This window comes from Lepidochelys kempii, chromosome 4 (genome assembly GCF_965140285.1).
Source record: "Lepidochelys kempii isolate rLepKem1 chromosome 4, rLepKem1.hap1, whole genome shotgun sequence".
NCBI lineage: Eukaryota > Metazoa > Chordata > Testudines > Cheloniidae > Lepidochelys > Lepidochelys kempii.
Window position 1 is genome coordinate 139,746,408 of NC_136383.1, and position 22,241 is coordinate 139,768,648.

Sequence of the window (22,241 nt, forward strand, 5' to 3'; positions counted from 1 at the left end):
GAAGGGCAACAAAAATGATTAGGGGTCTGGAACACATGAGTTATGAGGAGAGGCTGAGGGAGCTGGGATTGTTTAGTCTTCAGAAGAGAAGAATGAGGGGGGATTTGATAGCTGCTTTCAACTACCTGAGAGGTGGTTCCAAAGAGGATGGATCTAGACTGTTCTTAGTGGTAGTGGATGACAGAACGAGGAGTAATGGTCTCAAGTTGCAGTGGGGGAGGTTTAGATTGGATATTAGGAAAAACTTTTTCATGAGGAGGGTGGTGAAACACAGGAATGCGTTACCTAGGGAGGTGGTGGAATCTCCTTCCTTAGAAGTTTTTAAGGTCAGGCTTGACAAAGCCCTGGCTGGGATGATTTAATTGGAGATTGGTCCTGCTTTGAGCAGGGGGTTGGACTAGATGACCTCCTGAGGTCCCTTCTAACCCTGATATTCTATGATCCGCCAAGATGCTCAGCTCAGCAGCTAAACAAGTAAATGCCCATTCATCAAATCCACCATCCAGGCACTTTCACTGCAACTTAGGGCTGATTTGAGCATGACAGATAGATGTCCTGCTAAGGTCCCCAGTGAAATTCTCTTCTAAAGGACTGATCTGGAGCTCCCAACTCCACTTCTGATCATTAGATCTAGAGATGTGCCAGAGCGCCAATGCATGGCTCCAGATCTGAGCTTCTCCAAATTTTGAAGGTGCCTGTTACCAAGGTTTTATTGTGAACCACATGATATTTTGGCGCAATCTGTGTGTGGATGCATCAAAACAAGTTGCTTCCCACATTAACCTTCTGCATAGAAAGAAAAACAAATTGCCACCTTGCCAGTGGGGAGGATAAAGACAGGACACCTTGCCAGGGCTGAATGTTGTTATTGATGGATCTGTTATTGTCACAGCAGCTCAGTTAGAAAAGAATGGACTCGAACGGATGCTCCCATAAGCTGCAGCCTTCTTATCTGCAGCCCATCAGTCCTCAGGAAGAGTGTGAAATTACGTTTGGCCGTTGAAAGAGGAGCTAGCTAATGGGATAATCTGATCCACAGGGATGGATGATCTTTACAAACCACTGTCAACAAAACCACGTTCCACTGGCCAATGACAATGCATCTCTCAGCAACCACCGAGGCAAGTGGAGCAAGCTAGTATGCGCAAGCAAGCAGGCTGTGCATCTGGCTGCACTTTGCGCTAACAAGCCCAATTCGAGAATTGCATCCTCAGGCCGAGCTCATGCTCTGAATGTTTGCGTGACTGAAAGATACGCGGGTGGGGCAGGTACTGCAAGGAGCATCGGCAGGGTGCGAGACCAGGCGGCCATGCAGTGTATTGTGGTGCAGCCTGAAAGAGATGCAGGTTTAGAACGTTAGAACAAAAACATGATAGTCTAGTTGCAATGTGGTCGTGCCTGGTGGCTGAGATTGGGACCCCCCTGTACTGTACCAACATGTCATAAGAAACAGACCCTGCCCCAAAAACCTTGCAATTACAGGCAAAGGAAGGACTTTTATCCCCATTTTATGGATGGGAAATTGAGGCACAGAGAGACCCACGCACTCAATGCCAGAGCCTAGCACTCCAGAGTCCCATGCTAGAGCCTTACCCACACACCCACCCTCCCTTTCAGAGATGTAGCTTATTCACAGTAACTTCACCAAACTCCCACAAATCCAAGTCCCAACTAAATCCCCTGGACGAAACTCTGGCCTCAGTGGCACAATTCCCACTGACTTCGCTAGGGCCGGGATTCCACCCCCCTGCGGACACCAGCAGCAGTCTGTGGCAGGGATACCCATGGAGTCCCAGACGGCAGCCTACAGCTTCCCTCTAGTCTGTAATGGTCGGGGAAAGGCAAGGCTGAGCGATAGCAGGCTGTCACTCTGCAGTGTGTGCTAGTCAACACTCAGGGCTGATACAGAGCCAAAGAAAAGTCCTGGGGCCTGATCCTGGCCCATTGAAGCCCAGGAGAGCATTGGCATTGCCTTCAGCAGGCAGAGGGTCAGGACTCGGGGTGGCAGCCTGTCCCCACACAACCAAAGAGATGTGACCACAACATCATCTTGACTCACGATCTTCTGCTGTCGCAACCAACCCTTGTCCTCTCATGACCCCTTCTTCTCCCCTTTGTATGATGTCATACTTTTTGGTGTCATAGCCAATAAATGGCCAAATTCAGGAGCACTAGCATCTCCCAACACCTATCATGAGGTTGTGGGGGCTTAGCCCTTTCTGGATTGTATCCACAGCCTGTGATCTGCGCCCACTGAAGTCTGTGGCAAAGCTCTCACTGAATTCCATGGGAGCTGATGGTTAGACTGGAAGCATTTGGGGGCAGAGCTCTGCCATGCTCCTGGAGCCTGGGGTGCTGCAGACAGCCCTACCTGACCTCCCTGTCTTTGGATTCCCCAGTGCTTTGCAGCCCCATTATCGAGGCCAGCTGCCCTTCCCCCACACAGAAACAGTCATGGTTTGGTGTAACAGGCACACGCTAGCCTCTGGGGAAAATACTGAAACAAACCAGAACGAAATGCACAGACAATGACCATTGTAACAAACTTGTGCAGCATGTCTGGCATCTCCCACCTTGAGTGGCTGGTCTACCTGGAGGATAATTGCCTACTACTCCTGCCTGCTAGTGGAGTTAGTCCTTTAGCTCAAGTGGGAGGTGCCTGTGCTTTGGCACTGAAGGTCCCAGATACAACCCTTCCTAATGCCCCAATGAGGTGGGTTGTCATGGATGTTTCTTACAGGATGGCTGGTTTTCAGGTAGACTCTCTCTGTGCCGGCTTGTCCTCTGCTTCATTCAGGAGAGCCATTCGCCTGCTATTCTGAAGGTGCACTGATCTTGCTCTTAACTGGACAACAGCTGCATTCTCCTCTGAGCATGGGCTGGACACAGCTTTGCAAATTTCACTGTCACCTTAGAAAATAAGAAAGCCACATAGACATTGCGTGACAAGACCGTGATTCACAGAATGCTGCTATTCTGACCGGGTGCTGGAACAAGTTGTATAGTCGGGGTTCTGAGAGCCATTGAACCAAAACTGTAAACCCTGTATATAATGGAAACCCCTTCAAGCCCGAGGCTGCTGCAGCACCCCCCTGCACTCCTAGCTCCAGCACTTATGTATTCTGAGATTCCACAGCTGTCAAACCTGCCCCCGCAACAGTGGCTAAAATCAACAGCCACTCAAATATCAATATCTTGGCCTGATTTGTTCTGCTGAATCATCCCTGTTATGACAGACTGACCACAGAAATAGGACTTGACTCATCCCTCATCTGAAACTTACAGTGTTAAGCAAACCTAACAAATAATGAACTGATGAGAATATTCTGCATCAGTAGATCTCCAAGCACTATATAAAGGTTGGTCAGTATCATCCCATTTTATGGATGGACAAAGAGATGCAAAGCGACATGCCCAGGACTGCCCAGCATGTAAGTGGCAGAGCTGCAAATAGAACCCAGGAGTCCTGTCTCCCAGCCCTATGCTCAGTGTACTACTGTTTCTGCAACCAATAGAGTCTTCTATAAAACACAAAGCTTTTCAGGGATTTTGAAGCTGGGCTAGCTCAAAGGGAATGGCCCAAAGGGTAGATCTACACAGCATTTAAACACCTGCAGCTGGCCCGGGTCAGCTGACTCAGGCTCCTGGGGGTTCAGGCTGTGAAGCTGTACAAATGCGGTGTAGACATTTGAGCTCTGGGAAGCCCCTTGAGGGGTCCCAGAGCCTGGGCTCCAGCCTGAGCCAAAATGTCTACACCACAATTAAAGAGCCCCTTAGCTTGAGCCAGCTGACATGGGCTGGCTGCGGGGTTTAATTGCTGTGTAGACATTACCCATAGAGCCCTACAATGTGGCTTCTGTCAACTACCTCTCAAACAGCAAGGTGTGGCCTGCCCCAACCCTGGCTGCCAGCATGCAGTGCTCCACTAAGCAGAAGGCTGCTCTGGCCGTGAAAGCATGCTGGGACTTGGTATTGCGGCAGGATGGCTTCCTGAATAGGATCGGAGAGACCCGAGGAGGAGTCACTGCACCTTGATTCTGCACCTCTTTTCTGAGCTCTGCCTGCAGCGGCAAGGGCTGGGCGGGAGTGGAGGAGTCCACCATCTTGCGCCGTCTCTGCAGGATGGACTGCAGCTGGTCGTCGTTGACCTTTCGGCTGTGTTTACGCCAGCTCTGTTTTCTGACCGGCCTTTTCATTGTGCCCTGACAAGAGGAACTGGCGCACGTCAGTGGATGGCTCAGAAAGTGAGAAGCACAGTTCCCACCCACCCAGGGGCTGCGCGCGCAGGTCTTTCAGCTCACTCTCAGAGATGCTCTGGGGCTGAGCCCCCAGTTGCCTAAAGGGGCAAATCAGAAATGCCTGTTTCAGGTTTGTGGCAGAGAGGGGACTTGAACCTGTGTCGTGCCCCACATCCTAGGCGAGTTTTCTAACCACTAAGTTAAAGGTTGTGTCTACATGTGTGTGTGGGGGCTGCATGACTGCCTCCTCCTTCTCTGGCTGTTTTGGGAATGGCTGAAACCATTTATGTCAAATTTGTGAATAGCTTCCAGTCACCCGAAGCTACATTTTTCTTCGAATTAACTATTTGTCCGAAAAAAATGTCCCCTGCTCAGACCTCAACCCCTTGAGCTGATGGAGAAGCTCCACTGGGGGTCATGTCTACACTACAATCTTAAGTTGACCTAGGTCAACATACAGCCTAATTACTCTGGTGGCCAATGTCCACATTACCCTCCTTCTGGTGGTGGTGCGTGTCCTCACCAGGAGCACGTCCACCGACTTAGGAGAGGAAGTGTGGGGGGCTGAGTGCCAGGGCTCTCTGCTCCATGCAGATCCCCTCTAGGAGCCCAGCAGCTGCCTGGGGCTTCTCGCATCCGGTGGAGAAATCCGCCCCCGCAGTCTGGTCAGCTGCTGTATCCCCAGCGGGAGCCTGCACCCTGGGCATCAGCAGGGTTCCCAGCAGGGAGCCCAGGTGGCAGCCTGGCTTGGAGAAGAGACCCAGCAGCAGCCCAGCTGGGAGCCAAGAGCTGGCTTTCTTATCAATTTTGGAGCCATGAAATTGTCAAGACAGCTAATAGTGATATAAGTAACGCAGAGTCTACACAGACACTGCGTCACCCTAACTACACCAGCATAAGCCCTACACTGCTCCTCGAGGTGGAGTTACTATGGGCTTGGCTACACTTGCGAGTTAGAGCGCATTAAAGCAGCCCTGGGCGCCCTAACTCCTAACGTGTCCACACTGGCAAGGCACGTGGAGTGCCTGGACTCTGCAGCTGGAGCGCTCCTGGTAATCCACCTCCACGAGAAGCATAATGCTTGCTGCACCCCAGCTGAAACGCGCGGGCGTCAGTGTGGACGAGGTGTTGCACTACTGTGCTCTGATCGGCCTCCGGAAACGTCCCATAATCCCCTGAAGTCAAGTGGCCACTCTTCTCATGGTTTTGGAATCGCCGCAGGCATGCGGATATGCCCTTTCAAAGCTCCGTTCTGACAGCCGGCTGCTTATCTGCTCCAGGACAAAGCAACCATCACTGTGGGATGTTGCTGCTGTGAGTGTGAGAGAGAGGCGGAGGGAGGAAGGGGTTCTGCTGCTGTCTGAACTTACAAGACAGCATGCTGACACTCTCAGCCCCCCAAAACACACCGTCTCTCCCCGCACATACACACAACACACCCCCTGTCACACTCCACTCCCCCCGATCTGAAAAGCACGCTGCAGCCACTTGCCCACTGGGATAGCTACCACAATGCCCTGTTCTTAGTGGCATTGCAAGAGCGGCTAATGTGGCCATGCCAGGGCGCTTGCAGCTGACAGTGTAAACACACAGTGGCGTTTTCCCTGTTGCGCTCTACATCTGCGAGTGTTGCCAAGCCCTGTGTCGGTGCAGTGGGGCACTTACATTGGCGGCAGCAAGGGCAGACACTGCGTAGACACGGACGCAGTTAGATTGACATAAGCTGCTTTATGTCGACCTTTATGTAGTGTAGACCAACTTAGCAGTAGCAGGCTATTATCCAGCCGCAAGAGAGGTAAGCGACACACGTTGTAACTGTGAGAGGCATTCAAGCCAGAAAACACCCCCACATACCACTCTCCACACGTCTAGTGAGACAGGTTCACAGAGTGTCGTGAAGGTCAAGACCCAGTGGGCAGCACCACAGACTCTGCTGTCAACCTGATTCTGTGGATTTTCCAAACCCAGGAAAATGAAGTGGTGGCAAAATTGTCAAGCTTGCTTTCTTTCCCCCCTCCCAACATGCGAGCAGGGCAGAGATCAGGCAGTCAACAGCTGGATGTTTCAGGTCCTCCCAGCATGAGCTGTTCAAAATCCAGTCAGACATCGTACAGGGGAAATGCGGAACCTTCCAAAGCGGAGAGCAGGTTTTATTTTTAATTTAAATTTTTTAAAAAAAAAAAGGAGAGTGGGGGGGAATTGAAACTCACATCAAGAGTTTCCAAGGGCCAAAAAAAAAAAAAAAAAGTTCATTTACAACAGAAAAAGCCTCCCCAGTTTGCAAAATTTTGAAACTTTCACATGCTGGGAGCACAGCTCCAAGGCCCTGCGGTGAGCAGCCGAGGTAGGAGGGTCAAGGCACGTGAGTCAAGTTAAAGATCAGGCTCCCTGCACGGAGTGAGCAGATTATAAGGGCCCAGAGGAAAACGGGGCAGGAAAGGGGTGTGAAGGAGGAGGTGCTTAAGCGTGATACGCATCCTGCTACTCAGCTATGGAAGGGCTCTGTCCTGGAGTAGCTTGATGAAGGCATGTTCCTGCAGGACAGGGGACTCCCCTGCACGCCCCACCTTGCTCAGCTTTCTGCACCTGTCGTGAGCAGGACCACGCCTGGGTGGAAATGTACAGGGTTCTCCCAGGCACCGGTGCCTTTCTGCACAGCAATGCTTACCAGGATCCCTTGCAGCTCCATCACGGTGCTCTTGCGTTTGCTGGCTGCTGTTGAGTGATCCTGAGAGGGGAGATCCCTTGAGAGAGGATTCTGCTGTCCCTCCTCAGAGCTTTACCCCCACACCCCAGCACAGACACACCTGGTGCTCATATCCCAGTGGCCCGGGGTCCTTGGCCTTTCTCCTGAGGCTGCCAAACAAGCCGGCCAACAAGGGCTGGGTGTAGACTGGCATTCAGTGACATTAACCCCCCTCCCCTGGGAAACCACCCATTCACCTCACATTGGGCATTTATGAGCTGGTAAAGAGCCTTGGCATCTATCTGCCCCATGCCAGAGTCAGACTGGTGTGCGAGAGGGGAAGGGCTCCACAGCCCATTCCCCAGGGCTGGCTGGATCTGGGGCCCTACAGAGGAAAGGCCCTGTCCAATCCTCCTATTTCCCTCCTGGAGCCAGCCAACTGCCCGTCGAACCCACGGCTGAATTGGAACCCCGGCAAAAGGCCCAATATCCCACTCCTGGACTCCTCTGCCGGAGCCAGGCCCATGAAATCGGTTTTCTACATCCCATGACGCTGGCTATTACAAGTGCCATTGATAATGGGTCTGCACTCCCAGGTGGATGTCAGGGACCAAAGCCTCCCTTCCTACACCCTGGTGCCACCGTTTACCTGGGACAATGCAGTCCTGTCCTTCTTTGCTGGTCTCAGGGCAACCCCGCTCTTGATCCTGGCCATCATTTCCTCCACTGCTTGAGCTTTTACGTCATCGGTAGCAGGTTTGCCTGCAGCCATAGGAAGAATGAAGCTTATTATTCATATTTCCGCAGTACCTGGGAGCCCCAGTCATGACCCAGGCTCCCGGTGTGCTAGGCACTGTACAAACACGGAACAAAAAGATGGTCCCTGCCCCAAACAGCTGACAAACTAAGTATAAGACAAGAGACGACAAACGGAGACAGACATGGGGAGCACAAGGAAACCGTGGGACAGCACTGGTCAGCATGACAGGTAGTGGTCTCTGCACTTCAGCGGCCTGGGCCCTGGCCATCGTCCAGTGTTTTGTAGGCATCATGGCAAAGGAGAGTTCTGACAGTGGATGGCGAGGTGACTTTATGGAGGTTTATGGGGAGCGCATCCCAAGAGTGTGAAGAGTGAAGGATCAAGAAAAATAAAATGGAGCCCATGTTTAAATCTCCCTCTATGTCCAACAGCAATGGAGGTGGTTCAGAGCCCCACTAGGTCTGCGATCCTGTGGAGAGGCACAGACTGGCCACATGACATCACAGGAACCAAAGGGACAATGGATGAAACTGGGAGGTGGCGGTAGCAAAGGAAATATTTGTTCACAGTGTGTAATTAACATGTGGAACTCACTGCCACAGGATGCTGTTGAGGTCAAGAACTTAGTAAAATTCAAAGAGGGGGTTGGACGGTTCCTTGGATAACAAAGTTTGGAAGGGATCTTAAACCTTATATTTCAGGACTTGTGGCAATCTGTTAGAGACCAGGATGAGACCTAGTGTGTGTGGGGGGAAGGCAAGCAGATTATCCCACATCTGTACAGTGGGGTTTTTGCACCTTCCTCTGAAGCATTTGGTGCTGGCCCAGTCAGAGACAGGATCCTGAGCGAGACGGGCCATAGAGCTGATCCACTCTGGCAGTTCCAGTGTAACGCTTTGTCCTTCTAGCATGTCTCTCATCTGAGGATCTCCAAGCACGCCACACACACCAGCCTCACAACCCTCCGCCAGAATGACGCAGGTATCATCAACCCTCTTTTACCTCGGGGAAGCCGAGAGTGGGAGAAACTTGTCCAAGGACACACAGCGAGCCAGTGGCAGACCTCCTGGATGTGTGCTTCAAGCACAAACCCAGCCACTCTCCTGTATAGCTGCATATTCTGGTAGCATCCTCTGCACTTGAGCAGAGAAACTTAAAGAATCCCTTCCACACTGGTTTAATCTCCCCATGGATCTGTATCTATCTCGGGGATTTATCTGCCCCTCCCCCAAGTATCTGAGCACCTCACAATCTTAACGTACTTATTCTCAAAGCCCATATTACAGGTAGGAAAACTAAGGCACAAAGAGACTCAGGCCCAATAGTTAAAATCAATGAGAGTGAGGTGCCTAAACACCTTGGAGGATCTGGGCCTCCGTGACATGGCCAAGGCCACAGATGGACTCAAACCTGAGTCTCAGGCTAGCACTGTAACCACTAGACCACCTTGCCCATTCAGCAGCTGTGACCATCTGGGCCCTGTTCAATACATTCACTGCAGCACCCAAGCACCACGGAAACGCCGCCCAGCCAGTAACGCGCCGTAGCCCTGCAGCAGCGGGCTGGTTTCAGCCAAGAGTCCCATGGCCCTCCAGAGAGACAGACTGGATGATACACTGCCTCCACCCCATCCCCTCCCCCTCAATGCGGAGAGGTCAGCGCCCAGGGGAAGGAGAGCACTTGAGTGCGCCGTGGCCCCATGCCACCGGAGTGCCAGGGGATTTGGCTTTAGTGCCGTGAGGGATGCCTCTCGAGTCGGAGTCGGGTGGCTGTCAGGGCTGGCTTACTGGGTTTCTGTTGCCGCATCCCCTTCCTTTGTTTGATCATCAAAAGGGGACTGAAAAGGAGAGAGACGTATCAATGCATTGTCACGGATAGCACTCAGGGCCCCACCTGGCCCCACTTCTCTGCTCTCTGCCTCCAGCCCGACCCCACCATTCTCTCCCAGACTGCCACACCCTCAATGCCCCCCCAGCTCCCTGGAGCCCCCACAATGCTCCCCTTGCCCCAGATCTCTGCACCCCACCTCCCAGACAGCTGATGCCCCCACCAGAACTCCACCCTTTGCCCTCTCACCCAGTAACTCCATGTCTCCCCTGTCGGCAGGCACAGAATCGGGCAGGGTGAGGAGCATGAATGTATAGGGAAGCAGTGTGGGACCCGAGGCTGGGAGAGCAGTAAACAGGGCAGGGAGCTGATGTAAATTGCATTTAATGCTGGTTACAGCCCCAGAGGAAGACCCCCCACAGCGACCTGTAGCAGGGCAGGCTCCCCCACTACTCTTTGCTGACGTACGAGGGGTCTGGGGGTCCCTGGATCAACCAACGGGGAGACTCGTCTCTGTGGTCCGTTCTATCCTTGGACTACCCACTGAGCCAGGCAGCATGAAGGGAAAAGGCTGCATGATTCATGCCCCCCCTGTGGCTCCAATGGGCTGGCTGGGCTCTGCTGCCCGCTCCGGGCACTGCAACCCGGCGCACGGGGTCACCGCAGGGCTCAGGTTTGGCCCAGTCGCCCCTCCGCCATGAGGATGCAGGCTGGCCGGGCCAAACCGGAGTGAGTGGTGCTGCGACCCCATGCGCCGGGTTGCAATGCCACCGCACTAATTTGGCCTGGCTGGTCCTCGGCAGGGCGGCGGGGCCAAACCTGCAGCACCCGGAGGTCGCAAGGCCCGGAGGGGGGAGTCACGCCCAGCGAGGCCTGCAGGACAGGAGCCGCTGCTATGGGGTGCACGGGGTACTTATTTAGCACTTTACATGAACATGTATGCTGTATACCACGGGTAAGAAGTATTTACTAACCCAGATGGCTTCTGCACTAAAGCTGTGGACTGGCTCACGAAAGGCCAGCGAGGGCTACCTATGGGTCTTGAAAGGCTGAGAACCGCTGGTCTGCAGAAACCATGGGCACGGGCATACGCAAGGCACGGACTAGGAGTGCGCCATGTCCCCGCCTGGTGGCTGGGCTCTGACCGACAGCCAGCTGCTGAGGCCCCGCGAGAGGAGCGACTCCCTCAGGGCCAGCGGTCTCTGTAGGGGAAGGTCTGGGTGTGGGAGGCACTTACTCCACGGGGGCGGAAGATGCTGGCGGTGGCAGAGGAGGTGGAGGTGGCGGGGGTGGGGGCGGAGCCACTTCTGGCGAATCAGGTTCAGAAGGCGGGGCTTCAGCTGTCTCCAATTTCTCTTCTAGTAACGTCACTGAAACGGAATGCAGCCAGGAATAGGTTCAGCGCTCCTGGGGCCACAGACACCGGGCTAGAAGGACCCTCGGTCTGACCCAGTAGGGCCGTTCTTATGTCTCCCTCCCAGCCCCGAGATGCTGGCCCGTGGAGAACTGGCCTTGGACAGCTGGCTGGTCACACGGTGCTGGCTCCTCCCTTCTGTTTCCAGCTGCTAATTAGCATTAAGAAATACACCACGTCAGTTCAGGGCCGAGAGTGAGGGCTGGACAGAGGCTATGTGATTGTACATGAGAAGGGAGGCGGGGGGCGGTGGAATAGCGGGTGGGGAAGCAGGGCTGGGTGATGGGGGAAAACAGGAGGGGAGGCAGGACCTGGTGATGGGACGGGAGGTGAGGCTGTGGGGGGGGGGGGGTCGAGCTAGTAAAGAGATCAGCCTAAGTCAAACCCTCCCCCACGCCAATTGGATCCGCTTGCCCCCAAAGCTCGGAGAGGTTTGAAATCCAGCTCCAGTGCTGGGGTCTCATCCGCACGAGGGGCTGAAGCCCCAGCTCTGGGCTCCGCACAGCCTTAGACGTGGGGGCCGGTCTGAGGCTCTGAACCGCACCGCTGGAGTCTAGCGGCTGTAACATCCCCTTTAATACCAGGCCCACTCATGAGAGGGTGGAGAGACCCTTGGCACGGATGGCTCTCAGACAGCCAGCCCGCTCGCCAGGAGTGTCCATCAGATCCCAGCTGGGCCTGCCTAGCCCCTGGGCCCGCCTTGGGGGCCCAGAGCGGGGAACGAGGGCTGGGTGCTCATCGCCAGGTGGAGGGGCCAGCACAGGAACAGTGAGGAGAGCACGTACCTTTCCCCTCCAACTCCATGTTCCTCTCCTCCGCCTGGTGCAGCTGCTTCCCCAGCTCCAGCTTCTCTGCTTCGGCTGCAGCCAGGGCCGCTCGCACTGCGCCCAGCTCCTCCTGGCTCTCCCCTAGCTGCTCTTCCAGACCCTTCACCTGAAGGCAGAAGAGAAGAGGTGTGCAGGGGGCAGGAGAGTTTGGAAGAGGTAGCCTCGTCCCAGCCCAGGAGGCCCCCAGTCATCCACCTGAGAGACACATGGTGCTCCCCGGCCATCCACCTAGGGAGCCACTCCAGCACCAGGGTGTGTGCCTGCGGCCAAGGCCTGGCTGCTTGGAGAGAGGTCACTCAGGACACCCGTGGGCTGCCTGCGACATACAATATTACACGGTCCATCTGTCTGTGTGGTTTGCTCTAGGACCACATGGGGCGGGGTGGGGGGGGTGGGACAGTCAAGCAAGGGTGACCTAGGCATATGCAGGAGTGGGGCCCTTAGCCCAGATCACCCCATTTAGCAGGACATATGGGACCACTCCAGCGTCATTCATTTGGCAGTTTTCCCTGCATCCAGGCTGAGCTCGAGAGTCCTGCTTGGCACAGGGGTGCCAGCTTGTGAGCCCAGGGAGGATCCGAGTGGGAAAGACTGGACCAAAGAACTTTGCGGGGTGTGGGGGATAAACAGCCAGTCTCCAGTCGCCATGGCAGAGGGGGAGGCAGGGACTGCTGGGGAGCAGGCTGAACCCCAATGCCCACAGCTGAGGGTGTCCGGGATAAGCTAGGCCTCCCTGGGTATGTCTATGCTGCACACTAAGCCGGGCTCTGACTCAGGTTTGAGCCCAAGCCCCACTTCTGTCCACACACACATCAGTCTGATTTGGGCCAGCGAGCACTCAGGACCCAGGTCCTAGGACCTTGCTAGGGGGGTGGGTCAGAGCCCAAGTCCTGCTGTGACTCGGATCCAGGCCCTGTCATTTTGCAGTGTGGACGCAGCTCAAGCCGCAGCCCTGAGTCAGGAGGCCTGTGCAGTGCAGTGTGGATGCGTTAGCACGGCTGTGAGGCCTGGGTCTGGCCATGGTACACCCAGGTTTACAATGCAGGGTGGACGCTCAGCAACGCCAAGTAGCAAGCCCGTGTCCCCATGCCTGGATTTACCGTGCAGTGCAGACATCCCCCCGCGTCTCTCGATGACAGAGACGTGGGCTAACCCTTCTGCTGGGCCGTGTCCTTACTGCAGCTATTCGGCAGCACTTGGGGGAAGAGGCTGTCAGGTCTCTGTATTCCCTGCTGGTGGCAGCTCCCGAAGGGCAGACTCACAGGGCAGGAGCCCTGGGACCTGGCCTGAGAGTGGGAGAAGGGCAGGATTCCACCCTGGGGCAGGTGGAGGCCCGGGGCCCAACCCTGGGGGGAGCACTCAGAGAGAAGGGTTTGAAGTGCAGCTAGCCCTGAACCTTGACAATCCAATTCCCCCAGCCCCGGAGCTCAGGGCTCCAGAAGAGAAGAGGGAGGGGCTGACAACCAGTCCTACTCCTGGGTGCCGGGACCTCCCAAGCTGCAGCAGGATACTCCTGATGGCCTAGGCCTTTCAGAGAGCAGCTGGGGTCTCCAGGGAGGGGGCAGCTCATGGCCCAACACCCCCCCATGCCATCACCACTATGGAGCAGAAGGCAGCTGGGTTTCATGGGCCCATACAAAGGTCCCTGCTGCTCTATAGGGAGGGGCCATGGGCGGCACCCCCTGGAGAGCCCCACAGCTCAGTAAGCAGATACTGGAGGGGAGGGGGTTGATGACCCAGGCGAATGCCAGGGTTAGCCCAGGCCCTGGTTACCGAGACAGTCCCTGACTTTTTTCTGCTGCTCCTGCTTGGCTTCCTCCAGCATCCCAGTCAGGCTAGCCACCTCCTCCAGGGCCTGGAGCAGCTGGGCGTTGGGTCCCACGTTCTGGAGCAGGATCATGCTCTGCCTGTTGGCTTCCTTCTGCTTCACCAGCATCTGCGCCCAAGAGATTGGGGAGGATTCAATGGAGGGCTTGTGGGCACCGTATCCGCCACTGAACTCAGCCCGCTGGCCGCATGACCCAGCCACACTTTAACGCCGGCTTTGACACACAAAGCCGCTGGTCCCACGGCCCCACCCAGCTCTGCTCCCCAGAGGCGTCCAGTGTCACAGCTGGGTGACGCAGCACGTGACGCGACTCTCTGCTGCTTTTGGAACAGAGCAGTCACCAGGCTCCGTTCCCCGCTCTGCCACTGACCAGCCAGGTGACCCTGGGCAAGACTCTTTTCTCTGGGGCTTGCTCTGCATCTGTTAAATGCTTGGAGAGTAACGCGTGGAATGTGTTCAGCCTTGTGGCCCATTCAAGGCAATAGGAGGCTTCCACTAACTTCAGTGTGCCCTGGGCCAGGCACTTGGAGAGGCAGGAATTTGTATTTTTACTCCTGTTCGCCCTGCCGGGCCAGCCCGGCTGTGGGGCAGGGAGCCAGGGCCTGTCTCCATCAGAGGCACCCCATACCCACGAGGTATCCAAGGCAGGCAGTGCGAGAGCTGCAGCTGCCAACAGGAGAAGCAGGCCAGGCCGGTGTCCAGCGAGGGGAAGGTGTTTAAGGAGAGCAGCAGGGTCACTGCGGCTGGGGTGTGGGACAGGCCTGGGGCATCGTGGGAGGAAGTGGGCAGCTCTTGGCTTGGCTTCAGGGACAGCCCTAGGCAGAGCAGAGCAGAGACGTCAGCATCACCCCTCTGTCCTGCTCAGGTGTTCTGCCCCGGCCCATTAAGACCCACCGCCGCTAGCAGGGGAGAGAGGAAGGCAGAGCAGAGGAGCATTACCCCAGGGCCAAGCAGCTCTTCCCACGCACAGACCATCCACTGTCCCCTGACCTCCTGGGCCCTGGCACTCCCCAGTGACCCTCCTGATTCCTAGCATCAGGCCCAGCGTTTGCTGGTCCTCGCAGCACCCCTGGATGGGAGATCGCCGCCCCCGCGCCACCCTGTACCTCGTGGGCAAAGGTCTCTGCATGCTGCCTCAGGTCCTGCTCCTGCTCCAGCTGCTGCACGGCCTCGCTGTACTCCTGAGCGGCCATCTGGGACACTGCCCGGGGGAGAAGAGCCGTCAGCCAGCCTCTCCCCATGTGCGTCCCCAGGGCACCAGCCATGGCACCGACCACCCAATCTCCAGCTCCGTGCCACACCGGGGGCAAATTCAACCCTTGGTTTCGACAGGGGCTGCACCCGCATGGGCTGGGACAGCGATAAGTGTCTGATCCTGCCCTCCTCCCTCGGGACAAATTCCACCGACGTCAATGGGAGGTTTGCCCGAGTAAGAACTGCAGGATCAGTAATACACCAGCAGCTCTTAGACCTGGTCCAACTGCCCGGCCCTCACTGGATTGACAGTGACTTGCTCCAAGGCTCTACCCCACAGTAAGCACCCTCCTCCCCTTTGACCAGTGCCCCCGCACCCCTCCAGCCATGGCCAGGCCAATTCCAAGGGTGTGTCCCTTGCGTGGCTGCAATAAACACAATGCGGGGTGAACGTAACAGGGAGCGATAGCTCAGACCAGCTCAGTTGATGCCCCTCAGCCCTGATCTGCAGCCCCCCACTGCTGCAGGGCTGCCAGCTCTCATGCTTGCACCCCGATTCTCAGGATATTTGGGGGAGGGTGTGCAGCCCCAGCTCCTGGAGTCAGGTGAGACTCTCAGCTATCAGAACTAGCATGGGTATGTCTACCTGAGCTGGAGAGTACACCTCCAGCTGCCATGTAGCCATCGCTTGAGTCTCTCTATGCCTGACCAATGGGGTAACAACACTGCCCTACCTCTCAGGGGCCGTGGGAAGAAGATAAACACATGAAAGATGGGGAAGGGGGACAGTAATGGGGGCCAGATAACTCCCATAGGTGGGTTCCTTGATGGGCTCAGACAGGAGTTCTAGCAACGGATTTTCCTCAGGTGCTCGATGGGACGTGTGGTTCACAGTCACAAAGGTGCTTTGGAGCACAACCGCTAAACATCTAGGTACTCATCAAAATAAACTCTTTGATCCCACCCCTCCGCCCCCCAAGTTCCAGCCGAGCTCTGGGAATGAACCAGCCGGGGAACGGGAAACGAGGAGCAAGCAGAGGGGACAGGATGCAGAAAGGGAAAAAAAAAACCATGGGAGCAGGTTCCCAGGAAATTCCACCCACAGAGGCAGAGATACAGCTGGGATGGACCTGGCCCAAGCTGTGCTCAATGACCTGGGCTTGGAAAAGCGGGAGGCGGGGGGGAGGGGAATATATTTGTGAAACATTTCGAACATTCGGAACTGGATTTCCATTCCACAAGTTTCCAAAAGGCCCAGTTCCCACTTACCAGGAGGGCTTTTTCCCCTTGAGAAAACCTTGTACTGAAAATATTCATTTTTGAAAATGTTCTGAGTCACATTTTGTGTGTGTGTGTGTGTGTTTCTTATTTATCTGATTTTTCTCCTCCCCCCCTTTGCCATGGAAAAAAGGGAAAATGCTAAACTGAAAAACAAAGGAAAAAACAAACAAACAAAAAAGGGCTAAAGTTTTCATTCGGAGGTTTCACTGGACAACACTTTTCAGTGTGGCAGGCAGGCCAGTGTTTCACTGGAAACACGGCACCGGAGAAGTTTGGAGAGTTCTGCCATGACCGTGCGGTGGACTCACCTCTCTTGTACTTCTTCAGGGCCTTGTGACTCCTGTCCATCGCGGCCTGCAGGGACCCCCTCTCTGCTCGCTCCTCTTCCACCTGCAGTGGGACACCGGGTGTTTGTAGCCGGTTCTTTATTTGCACCAAACTCAGCCCCACTGACTTCAGTGGCCCGTTGGCTTGAGCCGATCCCGGGCTTGATCCAACCCCTGCGCCTATGGGGGGGGGGCAGTGTTCACCCCAGGGAGGGCAGGGGGCTGTGCACAGAGAAGCCTTTGGATCTGGCAGGCTTCCCGCTCCCTCCCTCCCTCAGACGTCCAGCAAATCCACGCCCAAGCAGCAGCAAAGAGCTGCAAGGACAGTCAGGCACCGGGAAGGCCTGTAACTGCACTAGGGGGTCTCCAGCTTCCTAAGGCAGGTTGAAGGCTGAGAGTGGCACCGAGCGAGCTCTGGACTGGGCTCCGGGGAGCTGAGTTTATACTGGAGCTCAGGGAGGGTCTGTGTGAAACCCTCTGCCGTTAGCGGTGATACTGAAGCCATCACTCCGCCCCTAGGAGAAAAGTTCTCGCTGTGAACGGCTTCTGCTGTTGGGTTGTGCTGGCCAAAGCCAGTGGCTTAGACTGGGCAACTGCCAGCACCAAGGGCCCTTCAGCCAGCTCGACCGGGCCTATGGGGAACAGCCCTGGCGGAGGGGGTCCCCAGCAGGTATGGAGCCAGCGTAGGTGGCATGCTGCGGGCATTCCAGGGGTGAGCTGGAGCTCAGCTACAGTCTGGCAATTCCCAAATGCAGCAGCAGCAGCCCGTACAGGCCGTAGGTAGCTGAGTGCAATTCAGGGCAGCCCCCAGGCTGCTCTAAACTGTGGTGAAGGGGAGTTGCCCCGGGCAGCCCCAGCATCGGGCACACACAAGGGAGGAATCTCCCAGCCCCCTGGGGCTTTATTTTCTTAGGGGGAAGCTTGGGGTTGGATCCCCTCGGACCCACACCAGCTAGTGTGGAGGCCCGCAGCATGCAGTGGCTCAGCTGGCCACCTGTGCCCCGATTATTGATTTATATTACGGTAGCACCGAGCACCTCACTGTGCAGACACAGAACGAAGAGACAGCCCCTGCCCCCATGACCTTACAATCAGCGCATCAGGCTACAGACAACAGGCGGCGACAGACAGGGGAGCACAAGGTGACGAGAGGGGTCAGCAAGGGGAGCAGTGGTCTTAGCACAGCAGTCGCCGAGCTCAGAGAGCATCACGGCCGAGCAGAGCGTCAAGGAGGGGCCGGCATCGGCACCGTACCTGCTCCCCGAGGTCTCTGATCTGGCTCTGCAGCTCCTGCACTTGGATGGTGAGTTCCTTCTTCTCCCCCAGCAGCCTGGAAACCTTTTCCTGCAAATCTGGAGCCAGAGGAAGGGAAATAAAACGAGGCGCCTTCTCTCTTCCTGCTTCGTGCAACAGACCCTGGTCCTATGGCAGCCAGGCCTGAGTGGAGGGCCACATCCGCTCTGTGTCTACAGGCCTCCCTCTCTGTCTAGGGCACGGCGTGTGCTTCAGACTGATAGCTCTCCTAGACTGCTTGTCATCCACCGCTCTCATAGCACCTCCTCAAAGTGGGTCACTAGCACCCTCCCCATTTGACAGATGGGAAACTGAGGCACAGAGCAGGGAGGTGACTTGCCTGAGCTCACTGAGCACCCAGGTCCCTGCTCTATCCACTAGAGCATGCTGCCTCCAAAGCAAAGTTGTCTTAGCTGTCTCTGAACTTTGTGAAGGGAGAGGACGTGTGGGGTCAGACAGGGCTTAAGGGGGCAGGGCTGTGAGGGGAAGAGAGCGGCATATGAACGGTGCCCAGTAGGGAGCTAGGCCTTTGGCTCCTCCAAGCATTTCCATGCCACAGAATGAAGTTGTTCCGGGGGAAAGGTGCCACCCTGGCAGCTCTGGAAACTGCAGGCCATGCCCAGCAGGCAATGGAAACACAACCATGGACGGACAACCATCGCGGACCTGGAGAAAAACCCCCCTCGGACAGGAAGGGAAGTCAGTGTCCATGGCCTAGGCTGTCCTCAGCCTCTTTAAGCAGTGCCCCAGCACCAGGGAGGGTTTTGGGATGTGGCTGCCTGTCTGCTAGGAGCTGGAATGAGACCCACCAACTCAGCGCACGTAAGCCACCTAATAGCCAGCAGCTGCTTATAGCTCCTACCTTCCTGGGGTTGGATTTCAGCCTGGTCTTTCTTGGTACCTTGTACCCTATTCTGTCTGTGGCAGGCACATTCAGTGCTCCCCGCCTGGGGTCAGACTGGCATGGACGCCCTTAGCCCAACCGCATCCCCAGCTGTGGTTTTCAGTCACCTCTACCCTTGGAATTTCACCCCTTGGGTTCCTTGAAGTGCACCAATGGAGTCTGATTTAGCAACTGGGCCACCGGCGTCAGGGCCCAGTGCACAAGTCCCCCTGCATCTCGTAAACAATTTTATGTAAGTCAGCAAAAGCTGGAGACACAGAGCCTGGGTCAAACTGGATTGTTCACATTGAAAAAGCTGGACTTAGGGGTCTGCTGAGCTCCAGGTAAACTCATAAGAACGGCAAGACTGGATCAAACCAAAGGTTCATCTAACTCAGTCTCCTGTCTTCCAACAGTGGCCAGTGCCAGGTGCCCCAGAGGGAATGAACAGAACAGGTCATCATCAAGTGATCCTTCCCCTGTTGCCCATTCCCAGCCTCTGGCAAACAGAGGCTAGGGTCACCATCCCTGTCCATCCTGGCTAATAGTCATTGATGGACCTATCGGCCATGAACTTATCTAATTCTTTTTTGAACCTTGTTATAATCTTGGCCTTCATAACATCCTCTGGCAAGGAGTTCCACCGGTTGACTGTGCATTGCATGAAGAACTCACAGGTTGGTATGGCAACAAGCTGAATAATCCCCAAGCTGGTGAAACATGTGCCTAGCTGAAATCTGACGTGTTTCGATTGATTCCTGTTAGTGGGGTGAGGCTGTGTCCCTCCCGGGCCATTGTTCATCACGGGTGGGGGGTCACTCGGTGGAAGCAAGGGGACATGGACTGGAAGGAGCCAGCTTTGTCATCCTGGCTTCCACCTCCACCATCTCCCAGGATGCACCATGACACCACTGGGCTTTCATTGTCCTGGTCCTGCAGGGCCTCCTGTCCAGATCGGGCCAGAGAGAGGGAATCAGACGTGATCGCCTCCTCCACCGGCTTTGGCTAAATCCTCAACAGCTCCTGGGATGGTAGACGAGGTTCCTGCTCTCACCCCCTTCTTCATGTGTCATCTCTTATTCCTTCTATTTCCTCACACTCTCCAGTTGCCTTTGACCAATAAGGGTCTGGCTGAGCCACTCGGGCAGTCCCACCCTGCGATCCGAGAGGTGGCTAAAAGCAAACCCTTCCACAGCCCAATGTTACTAACAGTTTGCCAGGTCTTGAGTGGCTGATAAGGCCACGTGTCGGGGCTGTGTGTTCTCTAGCCGGGAACGTCAGCACCAGAGAGAGATGTGGCATCTTCTCTCTGTGCTGTTCTTTCCCTTCCCCTTTTGCATGTCTTTTGTTTAAGGAAAACAGGAGCGACTCCAATAGCAGTTACAACAAAACACTCCAGGTCATCTCAACTAAACTTTGCTTTTATCCCCGCAACAAGGGCGGTGTAACAAAATGGGTCCTCCTGGAGCACTCCCTCCTGGCTGGAGATAGCCCCGCAGGACCCCGCCTACGTTTCCCCCGTCATAAAATTCCTCAAAGTCCATATTTGCTCTTTAATTCAAGAATGTCCTTGCTACGGGCTAGTTTATTAACACAAATGCTTCAAACTAACCCCTCAAAAGTCAAAGTTTGGAGTCCATCACCATAATACCAAGCCGGGCTCTTCTTCCGCCTCCCTCTTCAGCTGGAGTGGTGGGTTCTCAGACGGCCCCTCCCCAAATCCAAAGCCCAAATGAAATGCACAAAGTAAACAGCATCCACCCACCCAGGGCTTAACAAAAATGCAAAGTAACCAAGCTCTGCCCACTCTGGGTTATGTTCTTAGCCCCTCCTGGGCTCTTTCCAACCACGGGATTATTCCCTTATTTGACCTTCTGTCTCCCAGGGTTCAAAGACATCAGCAGGCAGATCTCCCTCCGCTGATCTCTTGGCCTTGAGCTTTCCCAGATCTCTCCACCCAGCTGCTCCCCATAACTCTTCTCTGGGGGCACCTAGCTTGCCTGCTCTCTGGCCTTTCTGCCAGCCCCCATCTACTCCTTCCTGTCTCCTTTCCCAGCTGCCACCTGACCCTTTATATAGGCCAGGTGTCTTCTCTCCAGTCCCATTAGAAAGCAATTAACCAGGCACTGGTGGACTGGGTCTGCTCCCTCTTCATGGGGCCAGCCTGTCTGTGCCATAGAAAAGGCTGTCAAACCGGATGTTCCCGCTATAAAAACCTCTCTAGACAGGGAATAAGGGAAATTGTTACAATGAAAGTCTTACACGAGACTTTACATTTCAAAGGCTTTAACTGTTGTCCTCTCTCTTTCTGTGACTTCAGTAAAAGGGTAAAAAGGAGTCACCAGCCATAACATGACACTAAAATCCAAACCTGACTGAAGGGTTGATTGTTATAAAAGTGAACATGGGTGTCCTAAACTTATCCTGTGTCGGGCCCAACACACCCCCCTCTTCCCCTCCCCCCACTTCTCAACACAACAGCACCAGGGTCTGGCCCATGCCAAGGTCTCCTCGGCCAGTGGTTCTCAGCCAGGGTGTGCATCCCCCCCAGAGGTACGCAGAGCTCTTCCGGTGGGGACATCAACTCATCTAGAGATTTGCCTAGTTGTACAACGGGCTACATAAAAAGCACTAGCGCGGTCAGTACAAACTAAAATTTCATACAATGCCTTGTTTATCCTGCTCTATATACGATACACTGACATGTAAGTACAAGATTTATATTCCAAGTGATGTATTTTATAACTATATGGTAAAAATGAGAAAGTAAAAGCAATTTTTCAGTACTAGTGTGGCTGGGACACTTGTATTTTTAGGTCTGATTTCGTAAGCAAGTCATTTTTAAGTGAGGTGACATTTGGGGGTATGCAAGACAAATCAGCCTCCTGAATGGGGGTACAGTTATCTGGAAAGGTTGAGAGCCACTGTCCTAGGCACTACAGTAATACAAACAACAATAATAGGCTTCTGAATTGGCATCTGGGTGTCTCAACGGCAAAGTGAAAGACCTTATATTAGCGACCAAGTTTAAAAACTGGATTCAGTTTAATTAAGTCCTGGAAAACCCCTCACACCACTCCTTAGGCAAGAATCTCCAGCTGTCAGCGCTGTTATGTCCAAAGTCAGGTAAACCATGACGTTTCTGCTCTGCCCCACAGCCCTAGCTAAATGCCCAAACCCCATCCCAGCACTGGCTCAGTGTAAACACCTGGACTGGATTCCCAGGGGAGAGCCTCTTCTCTGGTTGTTCCCAAGCCTCGGTCTGGGACCCTGGGGCGGATGCGTGCAACTCACCTTTGATCTGCTGCAGGTACGGATATGCTGGATCTCGGCTTGGGTCCGCGGGGGAGTCTACTTCAGTGGCCAGACTCAGCACATCCTCAGGAAGCTGGTTCAACATGGGTAACAGTGCCACACTGATCCGCTTCAGCTTTTTGTTCTCCCTGTTCACCTACACACCGGGGTGCAAGAACAGACAAGAGCCCTTTGTACTGAAGCAGAGTGCAGGGAGGCTGCAGGAAATAGAACCCGGAGTATCTTTTACAACCAGAGGAAATAGGAACATAGGCCGGACTGGATCAGAACCAAGGACCATCTAACCCAGGAATCTGTCTCTGACAGTGGCCAGCACCAGCTGCTTCTCAGGAAAGGAAAGTTTCCTCTTAGCACATTATAGTTAGTGTC

General features: G+C 54.9%; 1 protein-coding gene across 5 annotated transcripts in view; it reads right to left on the minus strand.

Moving 5' to 3' along the window:
• Positions 1–850: 850 nt before the first annotated feature.
• Positions 851–22,241, minus strand: part of LOC140910911 (shootin-1) — a 38,434-nt gene continuing 17,043 nt past the window's right edge. Inside the window, exons 5-17 of one of the 5 annotated variants that reach the window (XM_073343048.2) lie at positions 21,852–22,008; positions 17,636–17,733; positions 16,364–16,445; positions 14,687–14,781; positions 13,542–13,688; positions 11,711–11,858; positions 10,749–10,881; positions 9,472–9,521; positions 7,574–7,686; positions 6,907–6,966; positions 4,031–4,202; positions 2,739–2,910; positions 851–1,331 (exon numbers count right to left, since the gene is read on the minus strand). In XM_073343048.2, the coding sequence (XP_073199149.1) occupies positions 2,753–2,910; positions 4,031–4,202; positions 6,907–6,966; positions 7,574–7,686; positions 9,472–9,521; positions 10,749–10,881; positions 11,711–11,858; positions 13,542–13,688; positions 14,687–14,781; positions 16,364–16,445; positions 17,636–17,733; positions 21,852–22,008 (1,413 nt within the window). In that variant the 3' untranslated portion in view covers positions 851–1,331; positions 2,739–2,752. Of the gene's footprint in view, positions 1,332–2,738; positions 2,911–4,030; positions 5,551–6,906; positions 6,967–7,019; positions 7,095–7,573; positions 8,818–9,471; positions 9,522–10,748; positions 10,882–11,710; positions 11,859–13,541; positions 13,689–14,686; positions 14,782–16,363; positions 16,446–17,635; positions 17,734–21,851; positions 22,009–22,241 lie in introns of those variants that run through there. The other 4 variants (XM_073343050.2, XM_073343051.2, XM_073343053.2 and 1 more) reach the window with 4 other exon arrangements.